This window comes from Saccoglossus kowalevskii, chromosome 20, assembly GCF_978046115.1.
Source record: "Saccoglossus kowalevskii chromosome 20, keSacKowa6.1, whole genome shotgun sequence".
In the NCBI taxonomy this organism is placed as follows: Eukaryota; Metazoa; Hemichordata; class Enteropneusta; family Harrimaniidae; genus Saccoglossus; species Saccoglossus kowalevskii.
In genome coordinates this window covers 7,419,708-7,439,846 of record NC_140660.1, presented here as the reverse complement: position 1 = coordinate 7,439,846, position 20,139 = coordinate 7,419,708, and the positions used below count along the sequence as shown (strand labels likewise).

Here is a 20,139-nt window from a genome sequence, read left to right as displayed (position 1 = left end):
GAACACCACAAAGATTCTAGGCGATAGTGACATATACCGAGTGGAACACCACAAAGATTCTAGGCGATAGTGGTATATACCGAGTGGAACACCACAAAGATTCTAGGCATTAATGGTATATACCGAGTGGAACACCACAAAGATTCTAGGCATTAGTGGTATATACAGAGTGGAACATCACAAAGATTCTAGGCATTAGTGGTATATACTGAGTGGAACACCACAAAGATTCTAGGTGTTAGTGGTATATACAGAGTGGAACACCACAAAGGTTCTAGGCATTAGTGGTATATACTGAGTGGAACAACACAAAGATTCTAGGCATTAGTGGTATATACTGAGTGGAACACCACAAAGATTCTAGGCGATAGTGGTATATACCGAGTGGAACACCACAAAGATTCTAGGCATTAGTGGTATATACTGAGTGGAACACCACAAAGATTCTAGGCATTAGTGGTATATACAGAGTGGAACATCACAAAGATTCTAGGCATTAGTGGTATATACTGAGTGGAACACCACAAAGATTCTAGGCATTAGTGGTATATACTGAGAGGAACACCACAAAGATTCTAGGCATGAGTGGTATATACTGAGTGGAACACCACAAAGATTCTAGGCGATAGTGACATATACCGAGTGGAACACCACAAAGATTCTAGGCGATAGTGGTATATACTGAGTGGAACACCACAAAGATTCTAGGCATTAGTGGTATATACTGAGTGGAACACCACAAAGATTCTAGGCATTAGTGGTATATACAGAGTGGAACACCACAAAGATTCTAGGCCTAGTGGTATATACTGAGTGGAATACCACAAAGATTCTAGGCATAGTGGTATATACTGAGTGGAACACCACATAGATTCTAGGCAATAGTGGTATATACTGAGTGGAACACCACAAAGATTCTAGGCATTAGTGACATATACTGAGTGGAACACCACAAAGATTCTAGGCGTTAGTGACATATACTGAGTGGAACACCACAAAGATTCTAGGCATTAGTGGTATATACTGAGAGGAACATCACAAAGATTCTAGGCGTTAATGGCTTATATATCGTATCATCTCTAATTCAATCCAATTTCTCTGAAAAATCATCTCTTTCAACTGGAAATCCACGTTTCTCGGATTTCTTAAATAGTTTTTTGAGCTGCGAGGTAATTCAGAAATCGGTAGATAATCCAAACATAGCTATATACACAGACAATTAACTTGCTCTCTAAAACTTTATTGGTTTTATCATATATAGAGGAAGTCAAAGACGTACAGAATAATTAAGTAACGTAAACGTAATAGCTGATATCCATCATAAAACCATGAATAATTAAATTTCAATGGAAATAATGCTGATCTATTCAATTTGGCAAGAAATGTTTTTGAGACTTCATCAAAAATGTCATGTTATTTATTAATGCCCAAGAATTACGAAAACGCCAGCATTTCCAGTTGCAACAATTTAAAGTGCCAGGTTCTGTACCACAACAATTTTGATGCAATAAATACGACACGAATTATCTGTAAAATATGGAACCAGAACCCATAGAGCTACTCCATTAACCTTCGTCTGGTCAATTCAATGTATAAGTACATGGTGTTGGCAGGATAAGGGTTGAATTACAGTCTCATATGCAATTGCAAATATAATTGGTCACTTTGAGGATAGCGTCACCTTCAGCGAAACTGTTTTAACAGATAAAAAATTGCGGGGATTTTTTATTGAGCCAAAATCGAACATTTTTGCTTTGATATTGCTTGGACGATTTCGCCAAAAAATTAAAAATACCCACAATTATTCTGCACAGTTGAGCTGAACATGACGCAATCCTCAAAAGGAACTATTCAAATCAATTCAAATTGCAATCCAGTATCGGAACATAAATATATTAATCAGTTTTAGAAATCCAATTTAAGGAAATTCAACTTAAATTAAGTTTAATGCTTTTTATACCATAGCTAAGTGGTCAGAAAAGAGGCTCCTTAGTTATTCTAGTATTTTTGGCATTAAGATTAGGGTGAAGGGTATACATGTATGTCAACCTAAACATACGGTAATACCAAGACATTTTTTTTTTTTTTTTAATATTAATTTTTCTGTTACATGCATTTCTGCCTCAAGATCTTGTTTCACAGACAAACCACACTAAATGTAGAATACGCGTAATTTGACCGTAATGCAGCACGGTAGCTATGGTGATTAAATGTTGTTTTTCTTTCTGGGTTTGTAATAAATTCTTATTTACACTCTCATACATCTAACTAAATTAAAAAAAAAAAATTTATTAGCTGTACTGTAGAATACTTTATTTTCGCTCGAAATTAATTTTTGCTGGAAGAATCATTCAGCGAAAATAAATTCAAGCAATATACTATTCTTATATTTTACATTCAACTCATCAAAAATCAGTGAAAATAAATTCCATACAAAAACGTCCAAAAAGTCTATTCAGAGAAAATTTATTCCAGCTAAAATAAAGTATTTTACAGTATTCTGAACATTTCAAATACCAACATTCTGCAACATTGAAAATGTACATTTATCTCATTGACAAACAACACACATAATGGCAGACATAACTTTTAGCAGGGCTGTTTATTTCCCCTGCAATTTAACAATTCCTTTTCAATAAAATAAAGTATTATATAGTCGAACGCCAATTGCGTCAACTTTTTAAGTATTGCAAATCAATCACTGACAAATATAACAGATTTGCATTTGAACGTTACAACAACATCAACGGCAATTACCACCATGCCTGTTCTAAAAATACAATTTTGCACTCCATACTATTGATATATGCAAAGCCCTTTTACGAATATTTATCTTCACCTCTCAAATTTCAGTCTTGCACTGCAGCCGAGATATTCCAAGATAAAACGGACATTTTGATAGGTAGAAGCACACCTGCATATTAATAATGTCACACGAAAACATTCGTCTCTAGAAAATGGAAAACACAGTAATCGCAAAATACAGCATTACTGATAAAATATAATCTACTACTCTGTACGTGTATTGGAAAGTAATATACAAGTAGACCTTATTTGGAAACAAGACTTCAGATGTGAACAACCGCCAAGAACTCATGACAGAGAGACGCGATTTTACCCCTTAATTAGCGTCTCCCCCCTATGTATTTAGAACAGTAGAGGCAATGACAGGACTAAAATAGAACACTAATTTAGGAGAAAAAACACATCTTGCGGCCATTCGTTCAAACCGATTTTGGCGGCCATTTTCTTCTAAGATTTCTTGTTCCGAAAACAAATTTCTGAATTTAAACTCGTTACTAGGCAGTACAACCAACAAATTTTGTAAGCGTACAGTTAGGAATTCTCGAAAGAAGAAATGAATGAAATTGGAAGCTATCAATCCTGGGAGCAAAGAAACCCAGAATGTCGTTTACCATCACCGACAATGTTTATTTCTCACAATAAATCCCAGTAATATTTTTTCTACAATTTTGCTCAAGACATGTATGCGATGCAATTGGTCCCCTAAGTTGTTGCTGAACTGGGGCATGATGTAATGGCCCCCTAAGCTGTCTTTGAACTGAGGCATGATGTACTGACCCCCTAAGTCGTTGCTGAACTGGGGCATGATGTAAGGGCCCCCTAAGCTATCAATGAACTTAGGCATGATGTAAGGGCCCCCTAAGCTATCAATGAACTTAGGCATAATGTATTGACTCCCTAAGCTATCAATGAACTTAGGCATAATGTATTGACTCCCTAAGCTGTCAATAAACTTAGGCATGATGTACTGACCCCCTAAGCTGTCAATGAACTTAGGCATGATGTACTGGCACTAAAGAGTTCCAGGAATGACTTATTGGCAGTGAGAGAGATCACCAATTTATTTACAATTTACTAAAACAAATAAAACTACCAAATGTTTAAAGCAGCATGTAAGCAAAATACAAGTAACAAACACGACAATCGTGTATAAGAATTTAGATAATCTTTTATGATATAATGCTAATGTAAACAACACAGACCATTTGTAAGTTTTTGTAACATGAATACTGTAAAATACTTTATTTTAACTGGAACTAATTTTCACTGAAAAGGCTTTTTGGGTGTTTTGCATGGAATTTATTTAACTGATTTTTGATTCTGAGTTGAGTAAAATATAGAAAAGAAGGTATACACACTGGATTTTATTTTCACCGATTCTTTCCTTCACCGAATATGACGAAAATTAATTTGAAGTGAAAATAAAGTATTTTACAGTATATCATAATGATTCACCATTTTGTCTTCTTTGTTTATAGTTGGTTATTATAAAAACAACTATAGATAAACCTGCATTTATCAACTTTTATTATATGTCTGCAGGTAAACGTACAACTTAATTATAGTGTACTTGAAAATGTACCGGTACTGTCGCTTTGTACAATTTTGGGTAAATATATGCCGCTGTCGATGAGTGTCATGCACAAACTTTTAATGAGTGCAAGCAGCGTTACTGAGATATTCAAATAAAATATCAAACGCAATTAAAACTTGCAGATTTTGTCTATTGCTCATCACCATAGCGATTCTTTCAACACAGGCTTCTACAAGATTGATATTAGCACTCAAAAAGAAAAAAAAAAAAAAACGAGAAGGGAAAAAAAAGTTCTAAAACGTTATAACATCCGTCTTTTGAATGAAATGTGATTTTTATGATTGTCTTTGCATTTGATACCATTTTTGCGACAAGTGCCGACGACAGCCATCAACCAGTTACGTCATTAAATATGATCACCTTTCCATGTTTGGTCATTAAAGGGATAAACTTCTGAAAAATCTGATAAATTACGTCTTGCTCAATTGATTATCCTTTTATAATTTGGTAGGCTAACCAAATATGGTATGATGATGTCATAGTGCCTTGAATGTCCACCAATGAGGGAGCTCCATATTCTCATGCAGTAATTCAGATGCTGTTATTTTTTTTTTTAAACGTCCTACATTTGTCCCAACATTTTAGACAGGCTTGAATTTACTGTTTTTACACACAAAATATGGCATATAATTAGAACTGTTCCATGACCATAGATGCCAATATAGACGAAATGTCCTAAGCTGTTTTTGTGACAAGTGAATCCCTGTTCATGTGTCCAGGGCCATTGGCAGCAGCAAACTGTTGCGGAGCAGGGGAACTCCAATCACCGGTGCAGATCGTACGTTTGTACTGTTGCGATGTAGCATAGTTGAAGATAGGCAGCAGCTCATTGGCTTCTCTTGACATCACCTTACAAAAAAAGAACATACAGAGCACAGAGTCAGTCCGGATCAAACTGGAACAAACTAGATCAGACTGGTTCATACTAGATTGAACTTGATATACTTGGACAAACAAGATATTTCTACACAAACTGGATGATTCTAGACAACTAGACTGACTTACCTTAAGATAGACTATAGCATCAGTGCCGTCGCCTTCCATGGAAGTCAGCTGTAAATCACCATGGAAATATCGAGCATACAGACGTGATATTGGTAAACCATAACCATAACCAGCCTAAAAGACAATTATATAAAGATATTGTACATACTGCAATAAAGATAAAAATTAATAGATTGTTTACAGGGGTTTTTCTAGAAAAAAAACTGCAAGAGAGAGCACTGCAATTGATAATTCTAAATTAAAATGGAGCATTCTATGGCTTCCTTGGGACCAAAATTACTATCAGACAGGTCACAGTTGAAGACTGTAGCCACATGTGATCCCTGGTCAATCAGAATTTTATGTTTGCCAGAGGATCTGCTCCCCAGGGTAAGGGGCCACATGGCCATGGCATGAGGGTGCTGCGCCCCTGTTCCTTTGTTTAAAAAAATCCCTGGTTCATATGCAATTTAGAGGAACACATTTTACAAGAATTGAAAAATGATAAAACTTGGGGGGGGGGGGTTGCACTACGCATAAGCAAGATATGGGTTCTCATATGAGCAAAGATGGCAACTTTGACTGTTCGTTGACTACAAACTGAGGCATTACCAAGTTTTAACTCGACAATTTCTTTGGCGACTAGGAGGAGTCACCGACGACGGTGATTAGTTCATGATGCACCCATGATGCATCCAGGCTTTTAGCCAGACCAGACTGGTAACTTTGATTTTGAACTGACAACTTTAGTCTATTTTGTCCTATTGTTCTTTGCTAATTTTACCAAAATATATTCAAAAGCATTTACACTTTCATGAAGTTGACTGACAGTTGCAAATTCCAGGCCTGTCCAGGTCAAAACTCATACTCATGATCTCTATAAGAACAGCGCAGTGGATTGTGGGAAAATTAATGTTTATCATCACAAATGTCGCACATTAATAAACTCACCAATGGTGCGGTTGTAGTGGATCCCGGTTTCGGTGGAACAGGTGCCGTTGAATACATGTAATTGAAGAGTAAATCAATCTGATGACGCGGGATACCGCCGCCAGAGTCAGTAACCTGTATGCATAAGATGAAGATTTTAAAGTAACTTGAAGATTTCAGGATTTTTTTTTTTAGTGGCGGTAGTGCCGGCATCATGTGCTTATACACACGGGGGGAAAAAGGGAAAAAAAAAAAAAAAAAAAAAAAAAAAAAAAAAAAAAAAAAAAAAATAGGTCACCTGTGAGTTGACCTTTGTTGCTATAACGACGCAGGCTCTGATCATTTACATACAAATTCTTCACACATTAATCTTTTCCCCACCAGAAATTTTTCTGCACTTTTTTTCTTATATTCTTCAATATTTCTGGAAATTAACCCTAATTTTGAATCTAACAGACAAAATTTGAGTCAATTATCAGTTTTTACTCAAAAAATTTGGCTATTTTTGTGCAGACAATAAACAAGACTATTTTGTGAATTTCTAATGAAAAAAGGGAACTGTACATGTTGTACAGGGTTGATAGTTATAAAAACTTTCAGAGAATATGGTAGAAAAACAGTCCAATTATTATATACTTTATACTTATGCTTAATTTAGAGCTTTTGTTTTTCAAGTTGATATTACTACAAATAAAATTTACAGTCCTATCAAATACCCCCCCCCCCAGTTTCTAATTGTCGATCCGTAAAGAAAAATGAAAATAGACATGTTGTATGCAACTTATTCAAAGAGGTAGATGACCAATCAGACACAGTGACCTGATTACGAGGTCATTGGCATTATCCAGTACCTTCAAAGTTCAGTTATCTAGGTCGGGCCTTAGATGAGATCGCGGGTATTTAACCTAATAAGTAGAGGTGGAAAAATTATAACAATTTCCCGTTTCCGACACGCTGCATAATTATTGATTTTGATACCCGTTATCAACTTTTCATGTTTTTTTTGTTTTTTTACAGTACAAACATTTTTTTTTTAAAAATGCCTGAAACTACAAATTTTCTAAGGAAGCCATGTTGTCACTTTCTTTTAAAAAAAAAATGAATAATAGTCATTAGAATGTCCTAATAACTCTTGGCAACCTTAAGTTTTCATTTATAACTACATACAAATTTTTCCTGTAAATACTTTATTTTAGCTGGAATTAATTTTCCCTAAAAAAACTTTTTGGGTGTTTTGTATGGAACTTATTTTCACTGATTTGTAGTTTATAGTTGAATGTAAAATATAGGAAAAAGGGTGAATTCGCTGGATTTTATTTTCACTGAATCATTACCTCAGCGAAAATAGTGAAAATTAATTCTAAGCGAAAATAAAGTATTTTACAGTAACCAAACTGAATTTTGGGATATGGTAATCACCATTTTCGTGGATGTTTGACGAGCATGTTGTTCGAAAAGTACTTTGATGACCAGATATTTTAATCTGGGTTTTGTGAATAACGGCATATAATCTGATAGCCAACTACTGTAAAATACTTTTTTTTCACTATTTTCACTGAAGGAATGATTCAGTGAAAACAAGTCAGAGATATGGCACTAGAACAACATTCATTAAAACAAATTGGCCACTCATCAGCCATTTTGAATCTCATCTGAATAACAAAATGACGTGCATCAGGCTCTTATAATGTCCAATGTATATAACAAGTTTGAACAAAATCCATCTGTAAACAGCCGAGAAATTTTCAGTACAAAAATGGCTGCCATTTGGCCATCTTAAATCAGATCGTGAAACAAATTGATGTGCATATGTATAATATCATGTATGATGTATGTGTGAAGTTTGATTGTGATTGGTCCAGGCATTTCTAAGATACAGGTTCGGATGCACGCACGCAATATCAAAGCAATCAGACTTGTGGTTTTTAACAAGAAGTTGAAAATATCACTTTTTACCAAAAATTACAAAAATATTCACCAAAAATAGAGAATTTGAGATTTTGACATGAAATGAACAAATCTCAGGAAAAACCATCCAAGATACTTGCATATCAAATTTGAAAACATTCTGAGCTAATAAAAATCACACCTGTTCTCTTACTTACCTTGATAGTCAGATCATGTTTTCCAATCACTACCTTCACTTGTATCGGAGGGTAATCTAAACTGGCAGTACCATGGTATTCAACAACAGCTCGCATCGCATTCTGTACAACAAACAAAACAAAATATTCAAATCAACCCTTGGGTCATCCGTGAAATAAAACGTGCATGATGCTTTCCGAGTCTTTTTTTTTGTAAATTACCAAACCAATCACACGTATGCTATAAATACTATATAAAATCGTTATTTCAACCAAGCCAAATTCAGAAATGAATCAAGATATATCCTTGCCATTAGGAAACAAAATTAACAAAAATTGACCAAATATTGTTTTTATCTTTTATAAATAAAAGTCATTTTATTTTAATCTGTTGATGCCAGTCAGCTTTTCTCATAAATGTAAAATTATGTCTACCTAGGTCAAAATGTAAAAATAACTTGGCAGGAAAAATTGACATGTTTTAAAGGTTAAAGTGAAATCTACCAGTAGAAAAAAAAAAGTGCAGAGATTTATTTATGTATTTTGGCAACTCTGGAAATAAACCCTTAATTTTGGAGCCAACAGATAAAATTAGAGACAATTTTCAGTTTTTACTCAAAAAATTGGGCTATATTGGCCCAATCTTCTAAAGGAAAGTGCAGACTATAAAAGGGACTATTTTGTGAAATTGTGATGAAAAGAGGGAACTGGTGGTAAAAAGGGTAATCCTTTGACTGCCAAATTGTTTCTTTCCACTATTTTTTTTACATTTTTATGTATCATGTTACTACTGTAAAGGAATTAATTATTTAATTAATTATCGCTGACTGGAAAATGTGCTAAATTAATACCCAGTGAATATGTAAAATTTAGCATAGAACACATTATCTAAATGATAAATTTAAAACCCACTGAATATGCCTGAAATGGTAAATCAGTGAAATTTAAACCCAGTGAAAATTAGTCATTTTACAGTATTTCATCAATGAACAACATCAAATTTAATACAGTAAAATACATTAATTTACAAAAAAAGTACAAAACACAATTCTGCAAGTTTCACAAAAAAGTGAAAATTTCACTGCAGAGGCACAATCACTCCTACAGACACCTTCAAAGCCGTACTGTTGGCAAAATTTAGTTTGAAGTTTTTGCCAGTCATATGTTACTGTAATAAATGTAACAGCTACACTATTTGCAAAATAACCGCCTTGCCAATAGCCGAACATCAACGAGCAGAAATTTGATTATGATCAAGTTTCCAGCGTCTTGAGGTGTCATCAAGTCACCGAAGCACGCATAGGATTCTCTGTTTGGCAATCGAATATACGTAACGAAAATCTATATTCGATACGAAGTCTGCACACCAGAATTGAGTTTCCTGTATAGCCATTATGTCCCTCTGTTTTTAATTCACATGACTAGTTCACTCTATTACTACTGTGTCAACGAACATAACGTACTTCCTAGGTTAGCTGTGTTTCGCGCTTATTCAAACAGCAATGCAAGATGGGATTTTTTGTAGTGAAGACAAATAATAACTTAATCGATAAACAACACTGTATAATACGCTAACACCATAACTTTCAAATTTGAAAGTTACTCACAAGTGACCAAGTTTTGCCAACATTACATTTTAAAGAGCGGTGGTCGTTACGCCACGCATGCGCGAGATATATGGGTCTCATATAAACAAAGATGGCGACTTTGACTGTTGCGCAGATCAACGAGTACAAATTAAGAAGTTTCCAAGCTTTAATTAGGTACTTTTTAGATGATTGGAAGGTATCGAAGGAGTCGTCCGCGGTATTCAGTGCAAGTCTCACCCAGGTCAAACCTCATACTTGTGATTTCCATTTGAAGATCATTGGATTGTGGGAAAATCAATGTTCATCAACACAAATGTCGCATATGCACAGCACGACAACCACCACATTTTAAACAACAAAACTGAATTTACCTTAAAGAGTTCGAAGAGCATATGGTAAAGATGAGATGGTACATAGACAATCTGAATATCATTATCATTCACAGCTGTAATAAAACAAAGTAGTATTTGAATCTAGGGATCCCAAAGTACAGTTGTGGATTATTATAACCAGTCTAGGGAGTCCCAAAGCACAGTTGTGGATTATTCTAACCATTCTAGAGAGTCTTAAAGCACACTTGTGGATTATTCTGGTAGTCTAGGGAGTCTCAAAGTACACTTGTGGATTATTCTGGTAGTCTAGAGGATGTCAAAGCACAGTTGTGGATTATTCTAACCAGTCTAGGGAGTCTCAAAGCACATATGATTAATCTGGTGGTACAGGGAGTCTTAAAGCACACTTGTGGATTATTCTGGTAGTCTTAAAGCACACTTGTTGATTATTCTGGTAGTCTAGGGAGTCTCAAAGTACACTTGTGGATTAATCTGGTGGTCTAGAAAGTCTCAAAGCACAGTTGTGGATTATTCTAACCAGTCTAGGGAGTCTCAAAGCACACTTGATTAATCTGGTGGTACAGGGAGTCTTAAAGCACACTTGTGGATTATTCTGGTAGTCTTAAAGCACACTTGTGGATTAATCTGGTGGTACAGGGAGTCTCAAAACACACTTGTGGATTATTCTGGTAGTCTAGGGAGTCTTAAAGCACATTTGTGGATTAATCTATTGGTACAGAGAGTCTTAAAGCACACTTTTGGATCATTCTAACCAGTTTAAGAAATCTTGGAGCAGTTTTGGTTTATTCTCACCAGTTTAGGGAACCCAAGAGCACAGTTGTGGGTTATTCTAACAAGTTAAGAATGACTTGGAGCAGTTTTGGTTTATTCTCACCAGTTTAGGAAACCCAAGAGCACAGTTGTGGGTTATTCTAACAAGTTAAGAATGACTTGGAGCAGTTGTGGAATATTTTACCAGTCTAAGAAGTTTTATCATAGTCATTATTTTAAGCAGTCTAAAGAGTCTAGTCAAACACTCACACACACTCTTACAGATTATTTTAACAAGTAGAGGGGGCCTTGAAGCATAGTTGTGAATAATTTCAGCAGACTAGGGAGTCTTAGCACAGGCATAAATTATTTTAATCAGTCTGGGGGGTCTTGACACACAGCTGTAGTTTATTGTAATCAGTCTAGGGAGTACAGTTGCATTTTACTTCAACCATTACTCCTGTACAATACCTACCATTATGAGTTGTTATTTCCATTTCTGGTGAAGCTAAATAATATTGGTCACATAGATACTTTGCACTGTCAAATGCATCTGAAATCAAACAAGAAAATCTTGAAAACATGAACTCGGCAACTGTGGTTTTATAGTCTATTATGGTCCATTCTAGGCTGAGCACGAGGTGGTCAGTTTCAAAGGTTGTGTCACAGCAAATCCTATTGCGCCAGTGCTGCATCATCATCATCGGTATAGAGGACACACTCTATATGTATTGTACTGCTTGCTGTAAATTTGCGTGCAAGCATGTCTCAAAAGTCAACCTCTTTTCTTGGTACCCACCAACGTGTACGTTACTTAACTTACCGAGTATAACAGACTCTACGTCACAGTTTGGATCTATACTACCAATGTATCTTGGGTGGGTTTGTACGTTGTTACCAAAAACTAGAGCTGAAAACAGAAACAACAATTAATGATGTCAAAACATACAAGTCTACTCCATGAAAGTGGATGTACATATCCAAGATATGGCGAGTCCTAAACACATGTCTAGAATACAATATGACAGCATGACGCTAGTTTTTAAACCTGAATTTAACTACTGTGATATACTTTATTTTAGCTGAATTTAATTTTCGCTGAAAAGGCTTTTTGGGCGTTATATATGGAATTTATTTTCACTGATTTTTGATGAGATGAATGTGAAATATAGGAAGTACATTTGGTGGATTTTATTTTCATGGAATCATCCCTTCAGCGAAAATAAATTCCAAGTGAAAATAAAGTATTCTACAGTATCATAAAACTCACACTGCATGTGACCTGACTGTTTCTTCCCCAAAACTGAATAAACTGGCTCAAACGCACAACTACCCTATATGATAAGCATGATCCCCCCCCCCCCCATTGTAGATTAACATCTAGTGATGACTGCATAGTTTTCACAGTGATTTCACCAATTCTTTTTACTTATTCATGAACATGCGGGAAATGCAACTACGATAAAAATGTTCGGTAAAACGTGTTACTGTAAAATACTTTATTTTTGCTATTTTTGCTAAAAGACTGATTAAATTAAAATAAAATCCAGCAAATATATTTTTTTCCTATATTTTACATTCAATTCATTAAAAATCAGTGAAAATAAATTCCATACAAAACACTCAAAATAGTCTTTCCAGTAAAATTAATTCTGACTGAAAATAAAGTATTTTTCAGTATATTAGGAGAAAACTAGCTTTGGTTTACTAACAAAATTAAGTATTACAATGAGTGTACAGTACACTGTACAGATCAAACTATAGTAGCGTTCATGTTAGAAATCTCGAAACATGTCGAAACTCGGGACTAAGTCGGTACACGCTGAAACTTGTGTGTGAACGGTCAGGACCAAGTCGACAAATGCCGAAAAAAATTGATCTCGGTACCATGCTTTGGACCGAAAATAAGCATGTGCAAAAATTTGCTGCCTGAACGCTCTCTAATCATACAACTAACTGTTACATATAACTTTTCTTAACACGATCACACAAAAGTTCAGACATGGCTTCAGTGAAACCGAGAAGAACATGAAAATATCTGATACCCCCCCCCCAATATAATGAATGGTCCAGCCCTAAATAATCAGATATACTTACTGTGTTGGTTTATTAACATTCGTATACTAATACGACTCATGAAGAATCTATCTAAGAAGTATTGTAAATTTCCTTCCTTGTTTGGGTCGATCCCATGAGTGTCTCTCATTTCGATCACTCCCTACAAAAAAAAAAAAAAACTACTGTTATATATAATCAGTATATCACTATACACAGTACAGTCAGAGTGTACCGGTAAATTATCATTTAAGGTAGAAGCTTACTGATAAATGAAAACATCTAGAATTTATACAATTTTACAATAAATTATGCTCTAGAAGTTTGTGTTGGAACCTTAGGGTGCAACAATCAGTTTACTGGGGCATCTTGAGGCAGTTTTTACCACCCCTGCTCACACTGTTGGGGAAGTTTGGAGAAAAGATTGCGAGCAATGAAATTCATAGGTAAAATGTGTGTATGTGATTTTCCCCAAACATAAAATTCAACTGGGTGTATTTTTATGATAAATTTTATACATTTTACAGAAGTTTCCCTTGCATAGAAATGGACCATCACAATCACAAGACACTTTTTTCCTGGATTACAGTTGAGTACATGGCTTGCCTTGGGAACTCTTTCATTGCTAGAAGTCTCTATCGCCACGTCACTCAGGACACCCTGAGGCAACCCCATGAATGCACTCCAGTGCATAAAAAAGATAATGATTTTTTAAAAAAGTTGGGGTCGCCAGCCTAATTTACCAAACTCCTTACTATCTGAGAAAGTGGACAAGAGTATGTATTGATTTTCTGTTTTTTTTTCAATGCTGATTGACAGCCATCAAGAGTGTCCCTGATGCTTGGAAGGAGGAGAGAGGCGAGTGATGTTAATATTAACCCACAGACCAGGCTGATGTCATAAACTGTGTATCTCACCTGTGCCATGGTTTCAACAACATTAGCATGTCTGTCACGAATCTTCTGCAGGCTGTCAGTAAATCTGAAAATAGAAAATGTACATAATAGAGTAAATACACAAAATTTGCAGTGATATGTTCAATGATTTGTGCGAGTACAGTATATATAGAAAACCATTTGCTCATCAGCCAGCTCTGCTCTGCTCTGCTCTGCTCTGCTCTGCTCTGCTCTGCTCTGCTCTGCTCTGCTCTGCTCTGCTCTGCTCTGCTCTGCTCCTTGAAGTGAAACTAATCACTATATAGTTAGTTTATAACACTAACAGTTTGTAGTCTCTGTCACCTATGTACCTAGTTTAAATTTAAATCTGATGAGCAGCAATTGAGATATCAGAAAATTGCATAATTTATGCAAATTAGTTAACTAATATGCTCATTCAATTCAAGTTTCAACTCACAACAGGTCTGTGGATTATCTAAAAGCAATTATTTAGCAAGTTTCATAAGTCAGTGGTACTGGAGATATCTGTTGAATATCTATGAATTTGGTAATAATATGCAAAATAGGTAATAAATATGCAGAAGTAACAATCCCAAAGTAATCAGGTCTGTGAATTATCCAAGAGCACCTATGACCCAAGCCTGACATGCTGGCGTGAGTGGCGCCCTCACAGGCCGAACTACATCAGACACCACTAATGCACGACGGAATAGTGTATGTCTCGTCGGCAAGATCAATTCTGCGAACTCGCATAGTTCACGCCTTCTTGCAATGATTTTCAGAAAATATTGAGTTTGGTGGTCATAGTAACACCATCAATCAAAGCCGCGTTTGCATTGTCGGCAAAAATCACAGGCTGTTTCCAACAAGATGATAAACATTGGGCGGAAATAAACTCTGTCGTCACTATCTGACGTTCCTGCAATTTGATTGGTACCGACAAAAAATCATTGGGGGAAGTGAAAAACTACATTGTTCTGTGAGGCATGTTAGGTTTAGAGCAACTCGCCCATATATGACAGTGTGACATCATATAAATGCTCCATCACTAGAGGGCACTGCTCATAGTACTGGTGTATTTTGTACCAAAATGTTACCAGGATACTGTAAAATACTTTATTTTCGCTGAAATAAATTTTCGCTGAAAAGACTTTTTGAGAGTTTTGTATGGAATTTATTTTCGCTTATTTTTGATTAGTTGAATGTGAAATATAGGAAAAAACATATATTTGCTATTATTTATTTTCACTAAAACCACGAAAACAGCAAAAATAAATTCCAAACGGAAATAAAGTATATTACAGTAAAGTACTCATTTCCTGACAACAAATAAAAGGCCTACCTATCTCACTTTGGATTGATCTATTAATACCCTTTAACTTACCGATCAGTATTAACAGGTACAGGCTTCTGATCTGTGAATTCCAAGAGATCTTGCAGAGTTTTCAGATACCTGTGATAAAAAAAACAAAATAAAGTTACGTATTATCATATCCTCGGGGGCGGACATCCGGGCATTTTCACCGCCTGGCAACCTGCGGCGCTGAAAACAAAGGCCCAAAACCCGCATAAAACGGTACTTTGGGATGATTGTTGAGACTCCTCTGAACAGTGCAACAAAATTAGCCCTACGTGTGTAACATACAAATGTATATAAATTTGGTTGTTCGCGATTACTTTAAAGTTGAGTTTGTGTTGTTTTCTCGAATTTTCACCGGCTCGACCGGCGTTCCACAGCAGCGCGCACAGAGCCCATAGAAATGCATGGTACAGTGGTGCGCGTCTTAGCAACGTGGAACGTCTGTGACGTAGCTCCGCCCCCGAGGATACCTTGTATTGCCTGGCCTTGTAACGCTATGGTAAGTGCGCCCTCACATCAGGGAAATAACTTCCTGTACCATGTCTGGCCCAGCATGCACGGCTTTAACCATTCAAAACAAAACGTGTCATTCCAAATTATGTTGTCTGTTTGAGATTACACCGTGGTAAAACCTTTATGGGCTAGATGCAGCTTTTGATGCCCTCAGCCAAACAGCTTTCGCGCACGACTTACTTCTGATGCACAACCTCAGGCCGCATAAATTTATAATAGTACAGTGATGTAGAAAGCTTTTAAGTAAAAAAAAAAATTTGAAATATAGGTGGTCCTGACAAAATATGAGGGGGGAAAAAACCAAACATTTTTTAAATATTTAAAAAAAAAAAGTTCAGCTTGGGCCGTATTGAACATGTATCTGTGCTTAATATGCTGTCTGTTTGTCATAGGCAGCCCTTTTCCCAAAGTACTGTAAAATGACTGTATAATTTTCAATGAGTTTAAATTTCACTGATTTACCATTTCAGGAATATTCCGTGGGTTTTAAATTCACGGTTTTATCATTTAGATAATGTGTTCTATGCTAAATTTTACATATTCACTGGGTTTTAATTTAGCGCATTTTTCAGTCAGCGAAATAAGCAAAACTAAAACCCAGTGAATAATTAACCCCTTAACAGTAGGTATTCATATATCCGTTACCGGTAGTAACATTATTGTCAAAAAGCTGTTAGCTCCAAAAAGTAAAATTAGTAATTTTGTTGTCAAGAAGCTGACAACACAGAAAGTAAAAATAGTATCATTGATGTCAAAATGCACGAGTTAGAGGTACCTGTCAGAAGAAAACGAATTTCCGTAAATACTCCATCACTATTTTTGGTACATTCAGTAATTCAACTAGATCCTTTTTTTTTAAATTCTATTTTAGAAACCATCTTGGTATTTTCATGGTAGTGTACAACAACTGGTTTATCCGCCATGTTTACAGAGCTACATGTATCAACTGAGATAAATTTATCAAAGATAAACGATATCATTGTGATGTCTTTATTGTAATACTATAACATCAGAGGATGGTTATTTAAACACAGGAATTTTTTTAGACAAGGGCAGGGATTGCGTTAACCCCATATTTTGCTTCCCTGACTCCAATTATTGAAGAGGGACCCAGTTTTTCAGGCATGCTGGGGTCCAATCTTTAATAAAGTTATTCAGGATAAAATTTCTATTTCTTAAAATTTTGTAAGTGGGACTCGTCTTGCCGAGACACTAGCGCAAACCCTGAAGGGAACAGGGGCACAGCCGCTCTCATGCCATGGCCATGCGCCCCCTTACTCTGGAGAGCAGATCCTCTGGCAACCATAAAATTCTGAATGACCAGGGATCACATGTGGCCACAGTCTTCAACTGTGACCTGTCTGATAGTACCGGTAATTTTGGTCCCAAGGAAGCCATAGAATGCTCCATTTTGATTTAGAATTATCAAAAATTCCACAACCTGGTAGGAAGAACCCTATTTCCGCTACTTGGTGGCGCTGCTGAATTTCAGTGCTCCCACTTGCAGTTTTTTTCTAGAAAAACCCTTGAAACACATCAGCAAAACAGAAGATAACAGAAAAAGAAGGTTCACAGCTATCCTATCTCTGACAAATTTATTCCCCAATCTCTGCAATAACAGTATACCAACACAGCTACGCATACTTCTACTGTAAAAGCATTTATTTTCACTGACATTTAATTTCACTATTTTGATGTTTTGAGCAATATTCAGTGTTTTAATTTCACGAATTTGACAAGGAAACAATGAGTTTTATTGCTATTTTACATGTTCACATAGATTAAGCGGATTTTACTTATCAGTGAAAATAGCGAAATTAAAACCCAGTGAATAATCAATGCATTTACAGTATTGCATTGGTGATTTGTAATTCTATTCTTGAGATATTTCGAAAATAAATGTTGTTTTACTGAAAATAATCTCCCAAATACTGTAAAAGGATTAATTATTGACTGGGTTTTAATTTTGCTTATTTCGCTGACTGGAAAATGCGCTAAAATAAAACCCAGTGAATATGTAAAATTTAGCATAGAACACATTATCTAAATGATAAAACCGTGAATTTAAAACCCACTGAATATGCCTGAAATGGTAAATCTGCGAAATTTAAACCCAGTGAAAATTGGTCATTTTACAGTATTAATAATTATATTTATTCTCGCAGCAGTTTTTGTCTTTCAAAGTGAAAGAATGTACGTTTCTAAAACAAAATGAGTTTCATTTTGAATCTTACCAGTTTTACATTTTCCGCATTATAAACAGGGCTCAAAATTCAAGCCATTCTCGGGAGCAAACATCCGGGCAATTTTTATCACCTGCCACCCATCACCGATAAAATCAACAGTCAACAAATCTCAGGAAATGTTATTTTGGGATAGTTTTTTGAGAGTCTCCTGAACAGTGTAACAAGATTGCCTCTACATGTGCAACATATATAAATTTGGTTGTTCGGGATTACCTCAAAGTGGAGTTTGAGCTGTTTTTATCGGTTCCTTGGCCGACATTCCGCAACAGCTCACACATAGAAATACATTGTACAGTGGTGAATGTTATTAACCTTTTCACCACTACTTCCCTCTGTTTATCACAAATTCACAAAATAGTCCCGTTTATAGTCTGCACTTTCCTTCAGATGATTGGGACAAAAACAGCAATTTTTTTTTTTAGTCAAAACTGAAAATTGATTAAAATTTTGTCTGTTGGCACCAAAATTAGGGTTCATTTCAAGAAATATTGAAGAATATAAGAAAAAAGTGCAAACAAATTTGGGCAAGTAAGTCTAGTGGTGAAACGGTAATAGTCACCTATATTCTGTGACATAGCTCAGGCCAAGAATAGCCATGAAACGAATACCTTTAAGTGCCCTTCAAAATAACTCTACATTCTCATCACAGTTTCATTAAATTGCCTTAGGCAATTGGGCTTGAAATTTGGTGACCTGAGATACCAAAGTGCAAGACGTGTAACAATACGAGGTTATTACATAGGTTCTACCATTATACTTAACGACAGTACAGTGTAAGCAGAGGTTGATGTAACCGCATACTGTCTGAGTGCGTACTCTGCAGTAGACTCGCAATAATCATATTATTTTACATCTTTGCAAACCAACTGCTTGATTATAAGAGACAAGGTGCCTAATTAGTATGCATTTTGAGTAATCACTGAGTGCGTGCATTCGCAGTCTGAAATGGAACAATTTTGAATGCAATGAAATCACGCGTAGTACTCACTTCACTAGTAGCGCCAAACTGGTTGTCGTTTGAAATGTTTCGCAATCGACATAATTTTTCTATTTAATATTTCTAAATTTTTTTGTGAATTATTCTGAAAACGCTGAAATGATTTTATCTTCTTATAAAAGGAATGTGTTACTTCAACAATAGCTTACAGATGACTGACTTCAAAACATTCCATACAAATAGGATGGTACCCTCTTTGCTACCCCCTCCACTACCCACCCCTCACCACCACCACCACCACCACCATCACCACCACCACCACCCAAAACTACCCACCCACCTACCAACCTGTATGTGACCAGACTACTGGGCTTTGCCTGGTCAAAATGTGTAAGCGACTAATTTTTGTTTTTGTTTATTTTAACATTCTTTCATCTAGAGTATAAACAAAAACAACAATGTTTTTATAAGATAGAGTCCTGCATACTGTACTCTGTAATCAGAGCCAAATAAATATCAAGATCACGATGACCTTTTTATTTTTGATATTAAACAATAGACCACGTGTGTACATGGTTTTATAGTTATACAAAACACCATCAGCCATTGACCTTTTCACCACCAGTTCTCTCTCTTCATCACAAGTTCACAAAATAGTTCTGATTATAGTCTGCACTTTCTGTGATAAGATATGAATAAAAACAGCCAAAACTATTTTATGTTATGTGTGTTTTAATTTTCGTTTTAGTTTACTTCTACTTATTTTTAATAAAAATTTTTTCTACAAAGGGCGGATTGTTTACTATACATGTTTTACAGTGGGCGCAAACAAGATTCAAGTCTTACTGAACGTTGCAATATAGCGAGACTTTCTTAGCGGCACTGTTTTGAAAATGATTTGCTACATTTTGCAACAATCTCACTTTTCCTGGCAACACTCGATTATCGACAAATTATGTTTTGTATCGATACGTATGATGGCTGAGTGGTTGTCTGTTTTCACATTGTAACATTATTTTGACTACACAACCACGAAGGCTCTT

General features: G+C 35.7%; 1 protein-coding gene across 1 annotated transcript in view; it reads right to left on the bottom strand.

Moving 5' to 3' along the window:
- Positions 1–1,224: 1,224 nt before the first annotated feature.
- Positions 1,225–20,139, bottom strand: part of LOC100375387 (pyruvate dehydrogenase (acetyl-transferring) kinase isozyme 2, mitochondrial-like) — a 31,688-nt gene continuing 12,773 nt past the window's right edge. The window contains exons 3-12 of the mRNA XM_085494536.1: positions 15,425–15,493; positions 14,062–14,125; positions 13,187–13,307; positions 11,913–11,999; positions 11,565–11,642; positions 10,358–10,431; positions 8,419–8,520; positions 6,335–6,448; positions 5,405–5,518; positions 1,225–5,248 (exon numbers count right to left, since the gene is read on the bottom strand). Of these exons, the coding sequence (XP_085350662.1) occupies positions 5,075–5,248; positions 5,405–5,518; positions 6,335–6,448; positions 8,419–8,520; positions 10,358–10,431; positions 11,565–11,642; positions 11,913–11,999; positions 13,187–13,307; positions 14,062–14,125; positions 15,425–15,493 (997 nt within the window). The 3' untranslated portion in view covers positions 1,225–5,074. The remainder of the gene's footprint in view (positions 5,249–5,404; positions 5,519–6,334; positions 6,449–8,418; positions 8,521–10,357; positions 10,432–11,564; positions 11,643–11,912; positions 12,000–13,186; positions 13,308–14,061; positions 14,126–15,424; positions 15,494–20,139) is intronic.